At 39.3% G+C, this 19,751-nt stretch overlaps 1 protein-coding gene across 1 annotated transcript; it reads right to left on the reverse strand.

Annotated features, from left to right (window-relative positions):
- Nucleotides 1-6,023: 6,023 nt before the first annotated feature.
- On the reverse strand, nucleotides 6,024-19,689 carry ATP5PB (ATP synthase peripheral stalk-membrane subunit b). Its single transcript, XM_046008809.1, has 7 exons — nucleotides 19,533-19,689; nucleotides 19,218-19,254; nucleotides 15,121-15,266; nucleotides 13,282-13,445; nucleotides 12,758-12,883; nucleotides 7,398-7,577; nucleotides 6,024-6,356 (listed from the first exon to the last, which is right to left on the reverse strand). The coding sequence occupies exons 1-7, from the start codon at nucleotides 19,570-19,572 to the stop codon at nucleotides 6,279-6,281; spliced, it is 771 nt and encodes a 256-aa protein (XP_045864765.1). The 5' UTR covers nucleotides 19,573-19,689; the 3' UTR covers nucleotides 6,024-6,278.
- Between the last annotated feature and the right edge of the window lie 62 nt (nucleotides 19,690-19,751).

Genomic DNA, 19,751 nt, shown 5'->3' on the forward strand with positions numbered 1-19,751 from the left:
TTTCAGTGAAGTGCTGCTGGTTGTTAACTCATTTAGTTCTTTCAAAATCTTGATTTCTCTTCCATTCTTTTTTTTTTTTTCCTCTTCCATTCTTAAAAGATATTTTAATGCCAGAATCCTGGTTGGTTATTTCCTCCCCATATATCAACCATTTCGTGTCATGATCTTCTGGCTGTGAGCTCTTTTAAGTATCGCCTCTGCTTAATTTTCTTTGGGGATTCCAACTACATATTAGACCTTGTTGTATCTTCTCTCCTACTCTCTCTCCATTTGGTATTTTTCATCTCTCTCTCCTTCCTTCTAGATATTCTAAGTTATTTCCAGTTCATAATTGCTCCTTTCACCATGGTCTAATCTGCTACTGACAAGAGCCAACTGAGCTAATTTTTCTACATATTTTTTCAGTTCTAGAATTTATATTCTTCAAATTTTCTGTTTCTTTAAATGTGTGCCCAGTTCTCTGTCCACATTTTCAAACTTGACTTTTATCTGCTTTAATACAATAAGGATATTTAGTTTATGGCTTAGTATTTAGTTTTTGCTTACAGTATCTTATCTTCTAATCTGATTTTCTTTTACTGTAAAACTGGGTTTGAAAAATCATTTGCAGAAATATAAGACTAGGATCATGTTTTGTTCCTCTAAACCAGGTTTCTTATATTGCATTTGCCAGGGACCTGGGGGCACCAGCAATCTGGGATCACCTTAAACCAAGTTCAGGGCTGAGTGTTCATGGAGTCATCCACTCACAGCAGGGTGCTGGCCATGAAAAGGCTGGTTTTTGGTCTTCACCTTTATTCCAAGTACAGCTGACTGTGTGTGTGTGTTGGTGGTGGGCAGTGGTGATGTTTACTCGGTTTCCCTCCTCAGTGGGTCCTGGACTCCATCCTTCATTTCTCTGGGAATAGTTGCTATTCTGTGAAGTCACCGAAAGAATAGTTTAGTCTTTTGGCCATCTCTCTCAGACTGGCAAATCTCAGGGCATAAGTGGGCCCGAGTGCTAAACTCACCTCTCTGAACTTCCACTGTCTCTCGGTCCTTGGAGTGATGATGTCTCATTACCTCTTCGTGCCTTAACATTCTTAAGATATGTCTTTTATCTCACCCAGATGTTAAAAAATTTCTTCAGTTGGACAGTCAGTCTGAATTACCTAATCTACCATTACTGGAAGCAAATGTTACAAGATTTTGCATTTCGATTGCATTTTAACCCCAACTAACAAAGTTCCAGGAATCCACATCTTAATTTTATTTCTTCAACAACAAATAGAAAATTTAAGCAAGGTACATTTTATAATACTAATAAAGAATAGAGAATTTTTAGAATAAAGGTTATAAAAGAGGTACCAGACCTTAACACAGAACATCAAAAAACTTGGAAAACATCAAAAAACATGGAAAACACTTAAGACCTAATACATGGAGAAACATAATCCTTAACTTAATTACTTCCTTTAGTGTCATTTATCTTGTTCCTCTATCTCCTGTAGTTCCTGGAAACTGGAATTTACATCTTAAGCCTTGACAGATTCAAGTTCATTATTTTTGGCTAGATTACATCATAGGTGACATTGTCTACTTTATATTTAATCACATCAGAAAACATTTCTGGTTATCTTAACATGAGGAATGTTAAGAATAACCACTGAATTAGGGTGATTGACTTGACTGGAATGGTCTTCAGATTATTATTTATCATTGATAATAATTTGTTTTATGCTCAGTATAAGACTTATAACAAAAGAATCTAACATTTCCCTTTTTTCATTGAAGTTATAATTGATTTCTTTTGCTAATACAAAAATACTTCAAATTCAACTGGACTTTTTCATATCATGTACTTAAGAAATAATCATGATACTCATGATACTCTCATCTGCACACTGCACAGCCAGCCAATCACCATGCAGCCCGTTGGTAGGGTCCAAACCACATCTACCACGTAGAAATACATTTCTGATAATTTGGAGGTAGAGATTTGGAGCCGAGGTCTGGAGTTTTGCCTCTTGGACCCCCGCTTGGCTTATCACCTCCTCCGGCTGGTGGCTGGCTTCCCTTTGGGTTGACACCATACTGCTTGGGCACAGGTAAACAAATTCCTCCAGCACATCCATGGTCCCTGGCCCAACGGAAGCAGCACGTGCTCTACAACTGGACACTATTGCTTGTGTCCAGGTGGCAAAGCCCTCTCTTGGCAATGTGTCAGTGTTGCTGAGTGCAGGATGTCAATCATCCGGTTCTCTGGTTCTGGGGACTGTGGGGCCTGTTCTTAGACTCTGCTCAGACCAAGTGGCCTGATGAGGAGCCCCAGATGAAGCTGTTCTCAGCCTAAAATCGTTAGCCCGAGGGTCAGCCCCACTGCCCTATGTATTAAGTAGTATCTCCTGGCATATTAGCCATCTGTGGTGACCTGTCTGGGAAGCTCGGAGTTTGTGCAAAGCATGCAAACTGGAAAAGTTCAGACGTGTGAGAAACAGCAAAGAAAGGATGGCCAAAGTAGAATCAACAGGGAGAGTGGTGGTCATGAGGTCAGAGAGATTGCTAGGGACCAGATCATATAGTGCCTTGTAAATAAGATAAGGATCAGATTCTATTCTAAATGTGATGGGGCATTACAAAGTTTTAGGCAGGGGAGTGATAGGATTTAACTTATATTTTATAAAGCTCACTTTGGTTGCAGAGAATTATTAAAAGGATGCAAGCGTACAACAGAGAATTGTAGTAGTCCAAGTAAAACATGGCAGCTTGGATTAGGCAGGGGTAGGAGTGGACAGATTTGTAATAAGTTTTGAGTAGAAGTAAACAAGACTTGCTGATGGACTGGGTAGGAAAGTGAAAGGGTGGGGCTCCTGGGTGACTCAATTGATTAAGCGTCTGCCTTTGGCTCAGGTCATGATCCCAGGGTCCTAGAATTGAGCCCCACATCATCATTGTCAGTCTCCCTGCTCAACAGGGAGTTGATTTAGTCTTTCCTCCTCCTCCCCGCACCCCCTGCTTGCTATTGCTCTCTCTCATAAGTAAAATCTTAAAAAAAACAAACAGTGAAAAGGACTAAGGTAGTCTCATTGTTTTTTGGGCTGACCAACTTGGGTGAAAGGTGGTACCATTATGAGATGGAGAAGACTTAGGAAGAGCAGGGTAGGGGTGGAGACTAAGAGATCTATTTTTTTTTTTTTTAGATTTTATTTATTTATTTGACAGAGAGAGATCGTAAGTAGGCAGAGAGGCAGACAGAGAGTGTGAGAGGGAAGCAGGCTCCCTGCTGAGCAGAGAGCCCGATGTGGGACTCAATTCCAGGACCCTGAGATCATGACCTGAGCCGAAGGCAGCAGCTTAAACCACTGAGCCACCCAGGCGCCCCAAGAGGTCTATTTTTAACTCACACTTGAGATGTTTTTAAGGTATCCAACAGGTGTGTAGACAATACAAGTGAGGGTGAGTAATGTTCTGGAAATTATTCTATATAGGTCTATTTCCTCAGTCTTTTCAATCCTTTACCACAACTGTAATCTATCTTTTGTCCCTGCTATTCAACCAAAACTACTCTAATAAGGGCCACCAGAGACTTTCTGCTATTAACTGTAATGGGCACTTTGAGTCCTCTTAATCTCCCTGAAAAAGTGGCTCTTCTGACACAGAACTCTCCACGGTCTTGATTTTTTGACACTGCTCTCTCCTGGTTCTCCTCCAATAACTGGCTATTCCTTCTTCTGCATAATCCTCTACTATTTTGAAAACACTGATGTTCTTTCATGGCTCTACACTTACTAATACTCCTTCCTGAGTCACGGTGAGTAACAGTGCCTTCCATTCTCTTCTCTTTCAGGCTATAACTTCTCCTTCAAGAAAGCTATTAACTCATATTGATTGTTCCTTTCTTCCATATTCTGCACACTCAAGTCCCACTAACGTTGCCTTTAGTTTTTCTCAATTACCTCCTTTCCAACCACACTGACAAGGCCTTCAGTTGAGGTCTTCAATGTCTTTTGGCTAGAATGATCCTGCTGCTGAGCTAGCTTTGCCTCTCCCCAAACTGTCCTTTTCTGTTGACAGTGCCCTTTCTGAAACAAAAATCTAGTTGTCATTCCTCTGCTTAAAACCTTTTACTGGCTCCCGGGTCCTCAGAACAAAATCTAACTGCTAAGCAGAACATTTAAGGACGCTAATATAACTCCTATTTGTATTTCACTTGAGTAACTTAGATTTAAAAATGTTATTCTCTTACATTAGTTTCCCCACAATCATGAATGTTGCTCCTCTTTCTGGACCCAACCCCTGACTCTTTTGGCTAACCTCTTCTTTCAAACGCGAGCTCAGCCTTCCCTTTCTCACCTGTCACCTTTCTGCTCTCTCCATTCCACTGGATGTTCACTGACTTCTTGGGATTAGATTTATGCTTTCAGTATTATTCATCCAAGTTAACATTTATAAATAGGCTAGCTATTATGGTGGTTTGTGATGTGTCGAGTGGGTTACATGAAATTACTTTCCAGAATTATCTTCCCTGAATGTTTCTGTTAGAGTGCGCAATCGATCCCTGAGCAAGTTTATAGAGCAGATGTGAAGCAGCAACTATTTAGGAGCTTATATGTGTTGTTGGTGTCTGTGGCTCCCAGTCGTTAGCTGGCCTACAACTTCCCAGCCTTTCCCTGGAGCAGTCTTCAGCTTTTCTAACCTTTGGACACGGTATGTGTGAAAAATGACCCAGGCTTTTCGGGGAGTCATACCATCAAAGTCTGAGGTAATAAAAATGACAAGGGTTTCGGTCTGTGGTTGCGATTTCTACTTGTTCCTGTGTCTCCCACTTTACAGCCATCTTCCCCGCCTGCTCTTGGACTTCGTGCTCCTACATCAGAAACAAAGGTTAACAGCCTCAGAGAGCCAGGCTTAAGCAGCTCCCACAACAGTGCCAAGTCCAATTCCGTACAAACCTCTATCCTAGTAGTTCTGCTTCTCCGACTGAACACTGACTGATAGTTCTATACAAGAAAACGAGGCTAGTGAAACTACCTGAAGTGGTACTTGCCATTATATTCTCAAAGCACCCATGCTAAAGTCTCTATTGTTCACATACGCTTACTGCCTTTTCTAGATTTTTAACTTTCCGAGAGGGAATTTTATCTCTGTATGACCAGTGAAGGATGGTGCTTAGCACAAACTAGGTATTTATAAATCCTTTGTTAAACAAATAATTTGGAACACCTCTGCCGACCTTAGCAAAATCTCTTTAATAATAATAAAGATGTCAATCTGATTTCTGTAGCAGACGAATACATTAGCTACCAATATAAACTGACCTGACATCGGCTGTTACATAAATTAAAATCCTAGGAAGCCAGAGAAAACAGCAGTTACCCAAATGGTACACATTTTCAAATATTTCCTATTATGTAAGTTGCCCTTTGTTTATAAGAACATCCCTATATAAGTATGGGAGAATTAAATGCAAACAAGCCTATGGGGGCACCTGGGTGGCTCAGTGGGTTAAGCCTCTGCCTTCGGCTCAGGTCATGATCTCAGGATCCTGGGATCAAGTCCTGCATCGGGCTCTCTGCTCTGCAGGAGCCTGCTTCCTCCTCTCTCTCTCTCTCTCTCTCTGCCTGCCTCTCTGCCTCCTTGTGATCTCTGTGTCAAATAAATAAATAAATAAAATACTAAAAAAATTAAAAACAAAACAAAACAAGCCTATGGAAGGGCAGCATTTTTTGACATATCTGCTAGACTCTTTAGGTTAATTTTATGACACATTGGGTCCATAATATATTCTATAGACATATTAAAATAATAAAGCCAATGTGATTTAATACACATTTCCTTTAGTTATTTTAATAATAAAAAGCTTTAAATTTCCTATAACTTGTCAGTAGCCAGAAACAGCTTACCACTAAAACATCAATTCAATGATGCGTTTCATTTTTAGCCATATAACGTTAAAATACTTCAGAATATTATGCAACCTGAAAAACCTAGTTTCAACTATCACTTACACAGTGCAAGATGGTAGAATTAATTACAGATTTAAATTATAGCTTGGTAATCGTTAGCCACCAACAAGTTTTATTAAAAGCAAACTGCTCATTCAAAAGTGACCATGGAAGGATGAAAAACATCTTGTTCACCAACAGATTGTTTTAATTCTCTCACTATAGGAAACAAACTTTTCATTTTTAGGGAAGGTTAAGTGTAACTTCAGTAGACAGCAATACAGAAAGATTCTGTCACATGGACTAGTTTCTTCAGTCAATTGCTTCTAGCCGTCTCCACTGGGATAGATGCATTTACAGAACTGGCTGTGCTTGAGCCTTCTTTGCAAGCAGCTTTAGATCTGCAATGCACTTGGCAATTGTCTCCTTTTCCTATGATAAGGAAAGAGAACTCTAGTTAGACCTCTCCAAATAACAGAAGTATGTATAAATACTGTAATTCTAAATGACAGCTCCTATTACAAGATCTTGAGGTTCCTACAGACTCTCAAGATGACATGACAGACTACTATAAATTTTTTATGTATCATTGGGGAATTCAATTTATTCTAAGCAAATCCAGGGAATTAGTTAAAATCTCCCGGCTCACAGTTTTCATGAGTGAAATCTACGTAGAATTTCAAGCCAGGCACTCCTATAACCACGTGCCACTTGTTAGCTTGTATAGCTAAAAATAACATGTACTCAACCTAACAAACATTACCAACACAGGAATGTTAAGAATAAAAATTTTATCTCTTTTCTTTAGTGTTTTCCCCATTTCTTAATTATGTTATTTTTAGGTAAGACAATTTACTGAAAAAAAAAATTCACAAATGTTGGTAGACCCTGTTCTTCTAGTCCCTGATGGTTATACAGAAAATGATCAGAAATGCCTATATATTCCATATATTTGGGAAAAAATAAATCAAGTCCTAATAAAAAAAATAATATAACCTTTAAAAAGGAAAACAAATTAAGGCAAGTAATAAAAAAACATTTCTTTTCTGTTCAAGAGCAACAATGTAAACAGCTGGGAAGAGGAAACAGAGATCCTGGAATTAGGGAATGGAAGGGACTCAGAAATAGTTTTATCCAGTCTGCTCTGCTGTACAGAGAAATGAACTATGTTGGTTAGCATTTCCCACGTGATGGAACTTGAGTACAAGTGTGCCACCATCAGTGTTCTCTCAATTATCTGCCACTGTCTCGGACAGTGAGAGACCCTCTGGAGACCACATTGTGAGGAAGAGGAAAGCCACCAACGTAGCTGTGCAGTGTCTTCCACGTTACCACTACCCACAATGAACCAGGGCAACCTCAGCATCTCTAGGCTAAAGACTCCTTGCCAGCTATTCCTATCCTAAGAGAGCAACAGCAGGGGCCCATTAAGAGAAACCAATACAACTCCAGAAGCATCCGAACGCCACGTACCTGCTGTACAGAGATGCTCTGCACCACATGCTTCTCCACCCAGTTTATCATGTGCTCTTGTTCCTTTCGACGCATCATGTTCTGCACAGAGATGTGATAGTCCAGGCGATTCTTCACCTCCCTGTATACTCTGTGCAGCCGCTCCCGGTAAGTAAGCTCCAGTGCCATAGCAATGTTATTCTGAAGCAAAATTCAGACCAATGAAGAACTTGGCATCATTGAAGGATCACTTCCACTCTGTGGATTCTGCGATTAGAATACCTCAACGCTTTCTTGTATCTTATGATAAATTATTTTATTTAATATGAACAGGTAAGAGATGAATGTGGTAAATAAATTCTAATATAATATGGCAAAAATATACTGAGAAGTATACACAATGAGTTTCCTCTCATCTGCCCACAGGCAACCGTCTTCCTGTATTTCTTGTATTGTCTCCCCAAAATATTCAGTAAACAAAATACAGGCATAGGCAGGCATGTACACATACCCACGCACACACATCACTTTTACGAATTGTGACATCTAGACCCACCACAATTTTAAGTTACCCTGAATTCTACTCCACTGGTGTCCCATAATCCAGAGTTCATTTAGCTAAACTCTATTAATACATGACACTGCTTCTAATTTTTTCTACCAGAAATAATGCTGCATCTTATATGTAACTTGCTGTAAATGGAGTGGCTGGGTGGCCAAGTTGGTTAAGCATCTGCCTTCAGCACAGGTCATGCTGGGATCCAGCCCCCTGCTGGGCTCCCTGCTCAGTGGGGAGTCTGCTTCTCCCTCTGCCCCTTCCCATCCTGCTCCTGCTCTGTCTCTCTTTCTTTCTCTAATAAATAAAATCTTTAAAATAAGTAAAAAACAAAGTTAACAAAAAAAATACTTGCTGTAATAACATGTACTCAATATAGGACCTACTATAATCTAAAAACTGTGTCAATTCAGCTAAGTCTTATAGTCATACTATTGGATAGTTGCTATTATTATATCCATTTTACAGCAAAGAAACTGAAGCAGAAGCTAAGGAACTCATCGAAAGTCACAGAGGTAATAAATTGTGAAGCCAATCTGAATACAAGGAGCCAGGCTATAAAACCCATGCTCTTAAACTGATTAATACTGTCACATTCCACATAAAGCTGAACTACACTTCATTCTCCTACCAGTAACACAAATGCCTATTACTTCAAACCCTGACCAATGATACTTACTAAACCTTTTACTGTCTAGTCTCATAAGCAGAAAAAAATAAGAATTTTAATGTCATTATCTAAGAACACTTACATATTCAGAAACTACTTACATTTATTTATTTATGAATGGTCTGTGCCCTATGCCTAGTTTTCTACTGGGATGTTGGTCTCTCCTAAGGTAACTACCCTTTTGTGTCAGATGGAAAAAACAGATTCTTCCCAGTTTGTCATTTAACTTAGCGTGTGATTATTTTTACATGTAAAACTCTCATGAGATTGATTTAACAACTTTTCCTCTTATAGTTTCTGGGTTTTCTAAATTTTTATTTTTTTTCTCTCCCAAGTTTTATTTAAATTCCAGTTTGTTAACATACAGTGTGATATTAGTTTCAGTGTAGAATACAGTGATTCAACACTTCCATACAACACCCAACGCTCATTGTAGCAGGTGCATTCCTTCATTCCCATCAACCATTCATCCAGCCCTATCCACCACCCCTCATGACCATCAGTTTGTTATCTACAGTTAAGAGTCTGTTTCTTGGTTTGCCTCTCTTTTTTCCCGTGTTCATTTGTTTTGTTTCTTAAATTCCATGAGTGAAATCCTATGGTATTTTTCTTTTTCTGACTGATTTCACTTAGCATCATACTCTCTAGCTCCATCCATATTGTTGCAAATGGTAAGGTTTCATTCCTTCTGAGGGCTCAGCAATACTGTGTGTGTGTTAGTGTGTGTGTGTGTGTATACATCTTGATCCATGGACTTCTTAGAAATTGAGGTGTAACAAAAATTTTTATAAAATGAGGTATAATTTCAGGTGTTTAACATAGATTCAGTATTTCAAATACACTGTGAGATGACCACCACAGTAAGCCTAGTTAACATCTGTCACCATCAAGTTTGTGGATTTTTAATTCTTTATTAGAAAGGCTTTGTCAACTCCAAAGGTATTTTTTGTGTGTGTGTTGTTTTTCTACCTTATGACTTCATTTCTTACAAAGATCTTTAATTCATTTGGAATTTATTTTAGTAGAAAGTGAAAGGAAGGAAACCAAAGCTGTGTCTACACAGGTGCCAATTCTCTTCCCTCTACAACGGAACTGCCACATCTACACTGCATTAGCATTCTCAGCATTTAACTGGATCTCTAGATTTTCTCCTCTACTGTGCCACACTGACTTTCCATTCATGCACGGCGCCATACTATTTACAACTCCTTACAATCTTATTAACAACATATTTTCATATTTGGCAAGATTGTTTATTACTTCTCTTTTTCAAAATATTCCTGGATAGTCTTTCTTTCTTTTTTTAACTAATAATCAATTTGTCCAAGTCCCAACATCCCCTCCCTCCAGGCTATTAGTTATTTTCCTTCTAGGAATGTGTTAAATGTAAAGATTAAAGTAGGGAGAACTGATGTCTTTATAACACTGAGCCTTCCAATCTAAGAACAAGGCTCTTAGAACCTTATACTTCACAAGCATCGTTATGTTTTTTTAAAGGAAAACTGCACATTTCTAGTGAAGTTTACTCAAGGCATCTTTTCCTATACAGTTTATCTTCTTCCAGTGTACTGCCTAAGGATTGCTATTTGTATATGGAAGGGGACAGATTTTGCTTATCAGATATAATGGCATACCTAGATACCTGACTGAATTTGGTTATTATTTTAATAATTATGTCGATACTCTTGAATCCAGCTTCTATCTCCAGGAAAATATCGATTTAGTAACAGTGACAGGGATGTTGTTATCTTCTAGTCTGTAATGAGAATCTTTACAGGTTTGCTTGTTTTAATCTCAAGGAGGCCCTTAATACCTCTAAATACATTTCTTTAGTCCATTCATCCTCCTGGTCTTTTTTCTCCTACATCTCTGGTATCTCCTCAACTACTTTCACTCTCAGCACATGACCTTCATCCTAGTTCACCGAGAAAAGGGGAGCAGTAAAAGAGCTTCTACAAACTTCTCACACCATGTAAACCAGTCTGAACCCATACTTGTGTACTTTGCCTTCCTCTGTAACTGCGGCTGAGCTGTCAATGCCAGCCCTGCCACCCGCACATTTACTCCAAGTCCTCTGGCCTACTGAAGGGCATTACTCCAGCAAATCTCTCTTCCTTTTTTCTGCATCAATTTTTCTCTCTCCTTTTATCAGACACTAACATGTAACTATACTTTCCATCCTTTAAAAAAAGCTCTCGATTTCTATATCCTCCCCTCCTAGCAACTAATTCCTTTTCCCACCATTACAGTAAAACTCCTTGACAATTTTGACAGTTGTCTATACTGACTCTAATTTCTTCCCTTCCATGTTTTCTTCAACCAACTCTCATTACTTCCTAAAACAGCCCTTACCAAGGTTACCAAGAACTTCCATGTTGCTAAATCCATGGCAAATTTGTAAGCCCTTCATTTCCTGACCATAACTAGGATGACTACTCATTGGAACTGTCCTTGTTTTCATGGTTCTTCCCCACAATGTCTTAAAACTTTAAGTACAACCTGTCAGCTTATGACTCCAAAATCTCCAGCCTGGAATTCCGGACTTCTCCTCTCCAAACTCCTATATCCAATAGTATACACCTAACAACTCTACTTCACTAACTTGTAGGCATTTCAAGCCAATGCTACAAGACCAAAGGCTATTTGCATCAAGGCAAGTAAGATCGTGTTACTACTCTGCTTAAAGCTTCAATGACTTTCTTACTCAGAGGACAGATCACAGTCCACAGAGAAGGCTATATAAGACTTGACCCAATCTAGTCCCTGACCACTCTCTAATTTCTTTTCTCCTCCTCACCCATTCTGCTTCAACTACACTGGTTTCCTTACTACTCTCTGACTATACCAAATAAATTTCCAGGTTTAGGGCCCTTACAATTTTTCCCCCCTCTGCTACAATACTGTTTCCCCACAAGTCCACAGAGCTTCCACCAATACTTCTTCAGAAATCTGTTCAAGAAACAAATTAGTGGCCTTTCTAGACTGCCCACTAAAAGTAACTCCTCCCTTCTTCTAAAATCTCTTTTCCTTTCCTAGTTTGTTGTTCTACACAACACTCATTATCACTGACATTCCTATCTGCTCAATTATTTTCTGTCCTCTCAGCCCCTTGGCTAGAAGGCAGACTCCATGAAAGCAGACTTTTCTTTTATTCTCAAACACCTGCCTTGACCAGAGTCTCTATACAGGAAGAGCTCAATCGAGTCATTAAATGTTTCATAAGTAAAAATGTAAAGACTACCGTATGATTCTTATTATAGAGATACATCTTGAAAAGTCAGATTTTGTGTGTATATATCATGTATGAGATAGAAGCATTCTGATTGAAACCTAAATATATATGGAGAGGTTTTAAAGTTTCCTAAGGTTTTCAAACATTTATGTGCTTAAGAATCTTTAGGGATCAATTTTAAAAAACAGAGATTCTTAGGTAGCTTCTAACAGTGGTTCTGAGCGCACAAGTCTTGGCCTGGGTCCAGAAACCTGCACCAAAGAGGACTGATACATGTGATACTAAGACCACACTAAGAAATACTGGCCTAGATCTTTATTATTTCAAATACTTTACCTTAGCATCTCACTTTTCATTTCATATACACTTCTGTATAAAATTTCAATACAAGGGCATCTCACTGTAAACATCAGGCATAAAGCAGGGGCTCAAAGCAAATAACAATGTGATTGTTAAAACAAAAATACTTGAGCATAGTCCTAAAAAATGTTTCAGAAATGAAGTATTTTAGAATCTAATGATGCCTTGACCATGGGAAAAAGGTTTACAGTTATCTGAATTTGCTTTGTGAACTGGAATGTAAAGTCTCAGACTTCCTCATAGCAAGCATACCCGAGTATTTCACCTATGGCCCTAGACAGTGAGTATCATTTTTTAGTCAGTTATAATTTAACGGCTACTTTCCTTCTGTGTGGACCCAAAATATGTTCTTTTATAGCTTTTATTCTAATTTCAGAGTAACTATTTATCTACTTGGTAGATATTAAATACCTAAATAGCTGTAATTGCCATGCCCCACCTGAATCTCATTTCTAAATAAACTATACTCAAGATATTCAACCATTCCTCATAAAATTCTAATTTTTGTCTTAAATGCATAAAAATGAGTAACTTTATTTTCCTTAGAAGGTTCTGAAACCTACCCTTTGGACATCAAAAAGGTAATGGCGCTTGTCAACCAGTGCCTGCTGTGACTTCTCCGTATCAATTGCATCCTGGATCTGTTTGATGGAAGCCTGTTTCGCCTCTTCTAGTTGGGCAATTTTTTGCTGCAATTATTTTACAAACGATCAGCAAAAGCATTAAGGGTAACAAAAACAGCGTCATTCTATGCCTTCTCGAAGTTATATTCCTCATTTGTGAAAACACTCATGAAGAAGTGCATACACATACAGGCAGAAATGCACAAATCTTTAAAAATAATTGCTCATAATAGCTATGCAATATCTTGACGAATGAACACAACTATGGAAAACCTGGACAAAGTTTTGATTTAAAAAAATGTATCTCAAATTAGTAACCAACATTAACACTCTATAATCTTAATCACTGTAATTAGATTCATTTCTATATGCTTGTCCCCTAACATTAACATCAGAAACATCACTTAATGATACTGATGCTTTTACTACCATCTAAAATGAGAAATCAGGTTTACAATGCTTACCTCATTGAGTTTATCAGCAAATTCTCCAATAGAGGCACCGTATTTTTTAGCTACAAAGATAAGCAACCCTATTGTTGATATGGCAGAGAAGGTCTCTGCAGTAATCACATATATTTCTTTGGACAGAAAATACAGGATAAGTCCAGTTCCAAGCACATACGGTCCTGAAAGAAGGAAAAGTTATTTTATGATGGGTATACTATATTTGAAAGGAAAGACAGAAAGTTCTACATTTGATTAGTTGAAGGTGTTACGTAATGATTTGTAGCAGCTGGATTTATAAATAAGCCTGCACTGAGGAGCAGCGCGGTAGGGTGGAAAAAAAAACAAGGATCTGGACTCCAGGAAATTTGGCTCTGTAACACAGAAGAAACTAAGAAATATAAGTATCTCTGAGGTTTAGTTTCCTCATCTGTAAAATGCGAACAGTACTTTCTTCACAGGATGGATGAAACTGAGAAATAAGGTATGCAGAGTACCTGGCATGACAGCTTAAGTAATCTGTGCAGTGAAATATACTATAATGGGAACACTGGTCAGAATAAAATTTATCCATTCCTGCCTATCTGACACTGGAAATAAACAAGCAAGAAAACAAAAAAACCCTAAGAGAAAGTACTATATATGTAAAAGGATGAATTCAATAACAGGATTCTCAATTCCTATAATACCTAGTTATAATGCTTCAAATATAACTATCTTCTTTAACCAGGCTGTGAGTTCTGAAAGGACACCATGATGTTGTGCCTCAGAAGATATCGGCAAAGACAAAACTGCTCCCTAAAGGGCAGCATTGTACAGGGTTTCTGAGCAACACAAGTACCAAAGGATGTTACGATGTATTACAGGAATAATGCATTAACAGTTTAAAATGTTTCCCAACAGCTCTCTTTAAAATTTGCTTCCAATACATAAACTTTAAATTTGAACATAAATTAAAAATTTTAACTGTGAACTTGCAAAAAGGGCCTATCATAGGTAAATTTTTTTTTTTAAATCTCCTATGGGGATCTGAGGACCCTAATGTTTCTTGCAATTTCAGTTACAGAAATGTTCTTTTCGGCCACTCCCTGGAGGGTTAAAAAAACAAAAAACAAACAAACAGAAAACAACAACCTTGGTTTCCAGTGTTTCCTATTCACAGCAGTAGTTAGACAAAGGAAATAGATGCCATAAAAGAATACCAAATTGGAGAACCTGGATTTAAGTCCAACCCAGTCACCAAAGAGAGACTAAAGCTCAGCAAATTCTTTATTTTCTAGTTATTCTTGGTAATAAAAATCTCTTACAGAACTGCTGTGAGGATTAAATACTATAAGTGAAAGCAGACTGCATTATAAAAAATATAAGATTTCAGAATAGTGTATGCCTTCTTAAAAAGGAAACAACTCATAAATATGGCCCAATTTTTGTTTTCTACTTATATATACAATATAATAACCTCTACTGTCTTACCTAGCTTTATTTTAACCCACAGCTCTTTCCACTACCTGACAATGTATGATAGTTACTCATTTCTTTACTGTCTATCCTATGACAGAACATGTGTTCTGTGATGGCAGCCACCTCAGCTTGCCACTGTATGCCCGAAGAGTACCTGGCACAGAGCAGGCATTCAGTGGATGTGTGTACCAACAAATGGAGACAATGTTATAAAATCAAGTTGAGATCCCAACCACTTTACTTCAAAGACAAGTTAGGGCAACCAAGTCACAACTGTTCCACTGAATTACTTCCACAATTTACTGCTGACTTCATTTTTGTGTGTAGGTGTAAAATCCTAGGTAAACATAAACTATACCATCTAAACATACTTTCAAACACGGGGCAAATGCTTACCTGTTACACCAGTTTTGGGATAAAGGAACTGAAAGAATTCTTCGGGAATCAGGCCCAAACGAACTTTTCCTCCATGCTCAGGAAGAGGTGGTACAGGGGCAAGACTTGGCTGCCCTGTGTGGAAGATCCTTTTTGCCTGCAATACCCTATGGGTAGCAATTAGACAAAATTAAAGGCTATTCTGCAGGTCTAGGTCATCGGTCTAGCACTTTATATGTTTATTATTAGAATTACAATACATAAGAATGTAGACTTTGCAGACAGATTATCTGGGTTCAAATCCTACACCAGTCACTTGAGCAAGTAGATGAAGCTTCTGTAATTGCAGCTTTCTCTAGGTAAAATGGGAATAAAAAATATGATTTTATAGGGTTGCTGGGAGGATTTTAGGTAAAGTGCTTCAAATGGTGCTAAGCATACAACAAAGTTCTATGTAAGCAATTAGCTATTACATATCCACTAAGTTGTGAGCACCCTGATGGCCAGAACTTCGACCTTTTTGAGTATAATCTGTGATGGGGTGCTAACTAACCAGTGTGAAACAGGCCTTTCCAGTGTTGGGTAGCTCTACTTATGTTCTGCACTGCTGTGTATATACCTGACACCTCTATCCATTAGTTCTAATTTTATTTTTCTATGTAACATGCACAATGCCCGTGATCTGGGTTAAATATCTGTTCTCTCACAATCCTGACTGTCCCCAAGGAGCTGTCTGGTTTTGTTTACTACAATAAGGTATACAGAACATAATTACTCTAACTATAGCTTCACCAATTCATTCATTCTACAAATATGTATTGAGAATTTGCTAATTACTGAGCTTGAATTATTGTACTATTACTGTGGATTTGTGAACTATTTGCATAGTCCAATAGCCCATTTTTAGTAGTTATAGCAGTGACAGCTCATAAAAATTCTGATGAAATAAAACCCTCTAGTCTTTTTTACATATGCTGTCAGCGCTCAGTCTCCTTCAAATTCTCAGTATGTTTTTGTCCCACACATCCCCACTCCACCTCTATCCCTTCAAAGTGTAAGAATTTCTATTATTTCTTTCATTTTGGTTCGATTCTCTTAGCTTTTGAAGATTATTTCTGCCTCCTAATATATTAGCTAGCCCAGCAAGTTTTGTAATTTAGGAATCATGCTCAAGATTCTTTCATTTAAATCAGGGTTTCTCAACCTCATCACTATAGACAATTTTTGTTGCTATGGAAGGCTGCTGTGTACACTGTAGTGATCAGCAGCATCTCCATGGCCTTTATGCCACTAAACGCCAGTCACCATCTCCCCCCGACCCCCTCAGTGGTGACAACCAAAAATGTGTTCAGACATTGCCAAATGTCCCCTGGAGGGCAATACTGTTCTGGAATGAGAACCACTGATTTATTTATTCAATTTTTTTTTCTTTTCATTTTTTAAAGATTTTTATTTATTTGACAGAGAGACAGGGAGAGAGGGAACACAAGATGGGGGAGCAGGAGAGGGAGATAGGCCTCCCGTCCAGCAGGGAGCCCAATGTGGGGCTCGATCCCAGTACCCCAGGATCATGACCTGAGCCAAAGGCAGATGCTCAAAGACTGAGCCACCCAAGCACCCCTTATTTATTCAATTATTTTTATAAAGATTTTAATTTATTTGACAGAGAAAGAGAGAACACAAGCAGGGGGAGTGGCAGGCAGAGGGAGAGGGAGGAGGGAGCCTGATGTAGGGCTGGATCCTAGGACCTTGGGATCATGACCAGAGACAAAGGCAGACACTTAACCCATTGAACCACCCAGGCACCCCTTTTTTATTTTTAAGTAGGTTCCATGCCCAATGTGGAGCCCAACATGGGGCTTGAACTCAAGACCCTGAGTTGAGACAGGAGCTGAGATCAAGAATCGGATGCTCAACCAACTGAGCTACCCAGGTGCTCCAAGAACCACTGGTTTAAATCACAGAACTAGAGAACTTGCTTTAGGCCAACTCAAATCCTCTCCTGAACTGGCTGTCATAGTTCAAGCCCTGATCATCTCTCACCTAAACTACTTAATCTAAAACCTGGTATTCCCGCTTCTCAACAAATACCCCTTTAAACCTAGCCCCTCTACACTAGTGCCAATGTTTTTAAAATGCAAAGTTGAACTCTCTCTGCCTGCCTCTCTGCCTACTTGTGATCTTTAAAAAAAAAGAAAAAAAAATGCAAAGTTGACTTTAAAGCTCTTCAACAGGCTCTCCTGCCTACAGGAAACAAACTCCTTAACACAGTATACATGACACCTGTCAGATTTTAAATCCTCTTTCTTCATTCTCCTATCCTCTAGCCATATGGAACTACTTACAGCTCTCAAGAATAAACAAACAAAAAAACCCAAACACATGCCTCATGCTGCTTCTTCTGCCTGAAAAGATTTTCACTAAATGGCTGCTAAGCCCAACCAGCCTTCAAAGCATCTCAAGCATAACCTTTTAAATAAAGGTCTCCCCAGTCTTCATTCACTCTTACGGCAGGTGCTGAGAGCATAGCAACAGGCAGACAAGTCCCAGCCTTCACATTCTAGTGGGGCTGTGGAAAGTGTTAGTGCATATGTCTATACACAACTTCAGGCAGCTGAAAGTCTACGAAGAAAAATGGGGTAAGGAAGGCGCTAAGAAGCAATGAATGGTAAAAGTCTTTTTTGATGTGAGGTCAGATGACATCTAAGTCAATGACCTGGCGGAAAAAGAGGAGAGCAAGTACAAAGATTCTGAGCAACAATAAGCTTTTCACAGCAACAGCAAGGAAGCCCGCAAGTCTAGAGAGTGAAGCCAAAAAGAGAATATAAGGAGATAAATTAAGAGGTAGGAGGAGATCAATTCATGTTGGGCCTTCTGGGTTATGTTAACTTTGGGTTTTATTTCAGTGAGACAAGGAGCTCTGGGGGGTTTTGTTGGTTTTGGGAGCTCATGTAATCTCTACAGCTACTAGGAGAACGGAGATGCTAAGAGACTAGTTAAGAGGCTGCTGAAACAGACCAGGAGAAAGTTGACAGTGGTTCATACTTTAGTAGCACTGGTAGTGGAAGAGTGGTTACAAGTCCATATATGATTTGGAGGAAGAGCCTTGCTGATGTATTAGATATGGAATGTGAAATAAGAGAAATAGAGTATGTTCCTCTTATCTATGTAATTATTTTATGACTTCTATTAAAATTGTTTACCTGTATATATGGAATCTTTTTTCTCTGCTAAGTTGGAAGCAACTGTAGTCTCACTTTACTGCACACACAAAAATTAATTACAAATGAATTAAAAGCCATTTTTTTCAAGGCAAAAATAGTTGTCAAATTTTGTCAAGATTTAGGTCTGAGTCTAGAAGCAAAAAGACAAACTCCAAAGAAAACTAACATGATTTATGAAACATTAATAACAGATGTCAACACTGAACACATACTATATTTCCAGTGCTGCTTTTAGAGTTTTGCAGGAATTAAGTCTCTTGGTTCTCCTAACCATAATATACTATTATCTCCATTTTGCAGAGGAGGAAACAGCTTGTACGTGGAGGAACCAGGTGTAACTCCAGCTTTACAGTCTTTGCTCTAAATCACTACTATCTATAGCTGCCTCCTCTCGGAGACTGAGCTCCAGGGAACGCAGGTTAGCTTTACTCATTTTTCTATCTTTTGTTAGGTAAGTGGCAAGATAAGATTGACTGAATCAATTTATTTCTCTGACTCTTGCGATCTGGCAGTAAAAGTCAGAATCTGGGAGAGACTAAAAACAACATGCTTCAGTATTTTATTTAATAAAACTTGTTTCTGGGTATGCAACCTAGAAAGTCCGATTCCCGCGGATCCGCCGCCTTGGCATCTAAGTCCAGACGAAGGTCACAAGGGAAAGGGGCGCGGCTTAGAAGACACCAAAACCAGTTAGTTAGAACACATCACATACCCTCTTAGTCTTTGCCAGAAGATGACCAGACAACGTTCCGGGCAGTTTCAATGAAGCTTTAAGCCTTTCAAAATTACCTAAAGAAGGGTAATTTCGGGCCTAAAGCTAAGACGGGGTTACAAAGAAGAGAAATGAAGTGATAAAACAAGGACGAAGGGGGGTATTACACCCCTCTTACTTACCCTGGACCGAGAAGGGCTGCGTTCTTCAGACAGGGGGCTGCACATAAACAAGGCGCAGGTCAGCAAGGTCAAGGTGAAATCCGGTCTGTCCCTTCCTCGTCCCCGCGGAGCCCGCCCACTAGGGCCATGCACCTCTCTCTCCAGTACCCCGAGACCCCCACGCGCACCCCTTGCGAGCGGCGTAATTAATTCCCCACTCAGGCCCGAGTCTTGCCGTGCCTTTCTACACCCCCTTTCCTCCCACTTCCTCCAGTTACTCGAGGCACACTTCTGTGCAGTCACTCTGATGGCCCGACCAGGGTCTAGATTTCTCACCCGCTGCAGCGGCCGCAGAAAAAACCACCCGGGACAGCATGGTCAAAAGGGTCCGCGCAGTTCGCTTTGCGTCCCAGTGACCCGGACAAAACACCCTGTCAGGGGCGGGAGCAAGATGGTCGCTCACAAGTGTCGCGAGACGAGAACACTGCCCTCTGTCCACTGACTTTGCTTCGTACTGTTTCTCTCGCGATAAGACGCGCGGGAGGCGGAGAACTT

Source organism: Meles meles, chromosome 1 (assembly GCF_922984935.1).
Source record: "Meles meles chromosome 1, mMelMel3.1 paternal haplotype, whole genome shotgun sequence".
Classification (NCBI taxonomy): Eukaryota; Metazoa; Chordata; class Mammalia; order Carnivora; family Mustelidae; genus Meles; species Meles meles.

Excerpts from the sequence above, each read along its gene's own strand:
- ATP5PB (XM_046008809.1), bottom strand. The coding sequence starts at position 19,572 with ATGCTGTCCCGGGTGGTTTTTTCTGCGGCCGCTGCAGCGG. Across the intron at positions 15,267-19,217 it reads GCAGCCCTTCTCGGTCCAGG|GGTATTGCAGGCAAAAAGGA; the intron begins GTAAGTAAGAGG and ends TGCTACCCATAG. Across the intron at positions 6,357-7,397 it reads AGAGCATCTCTGTACAGCAG|GAAAAGGAGACAATTGCCAA; the intron begins GTACGTGGCGTT and ends TCCTTATCATAG.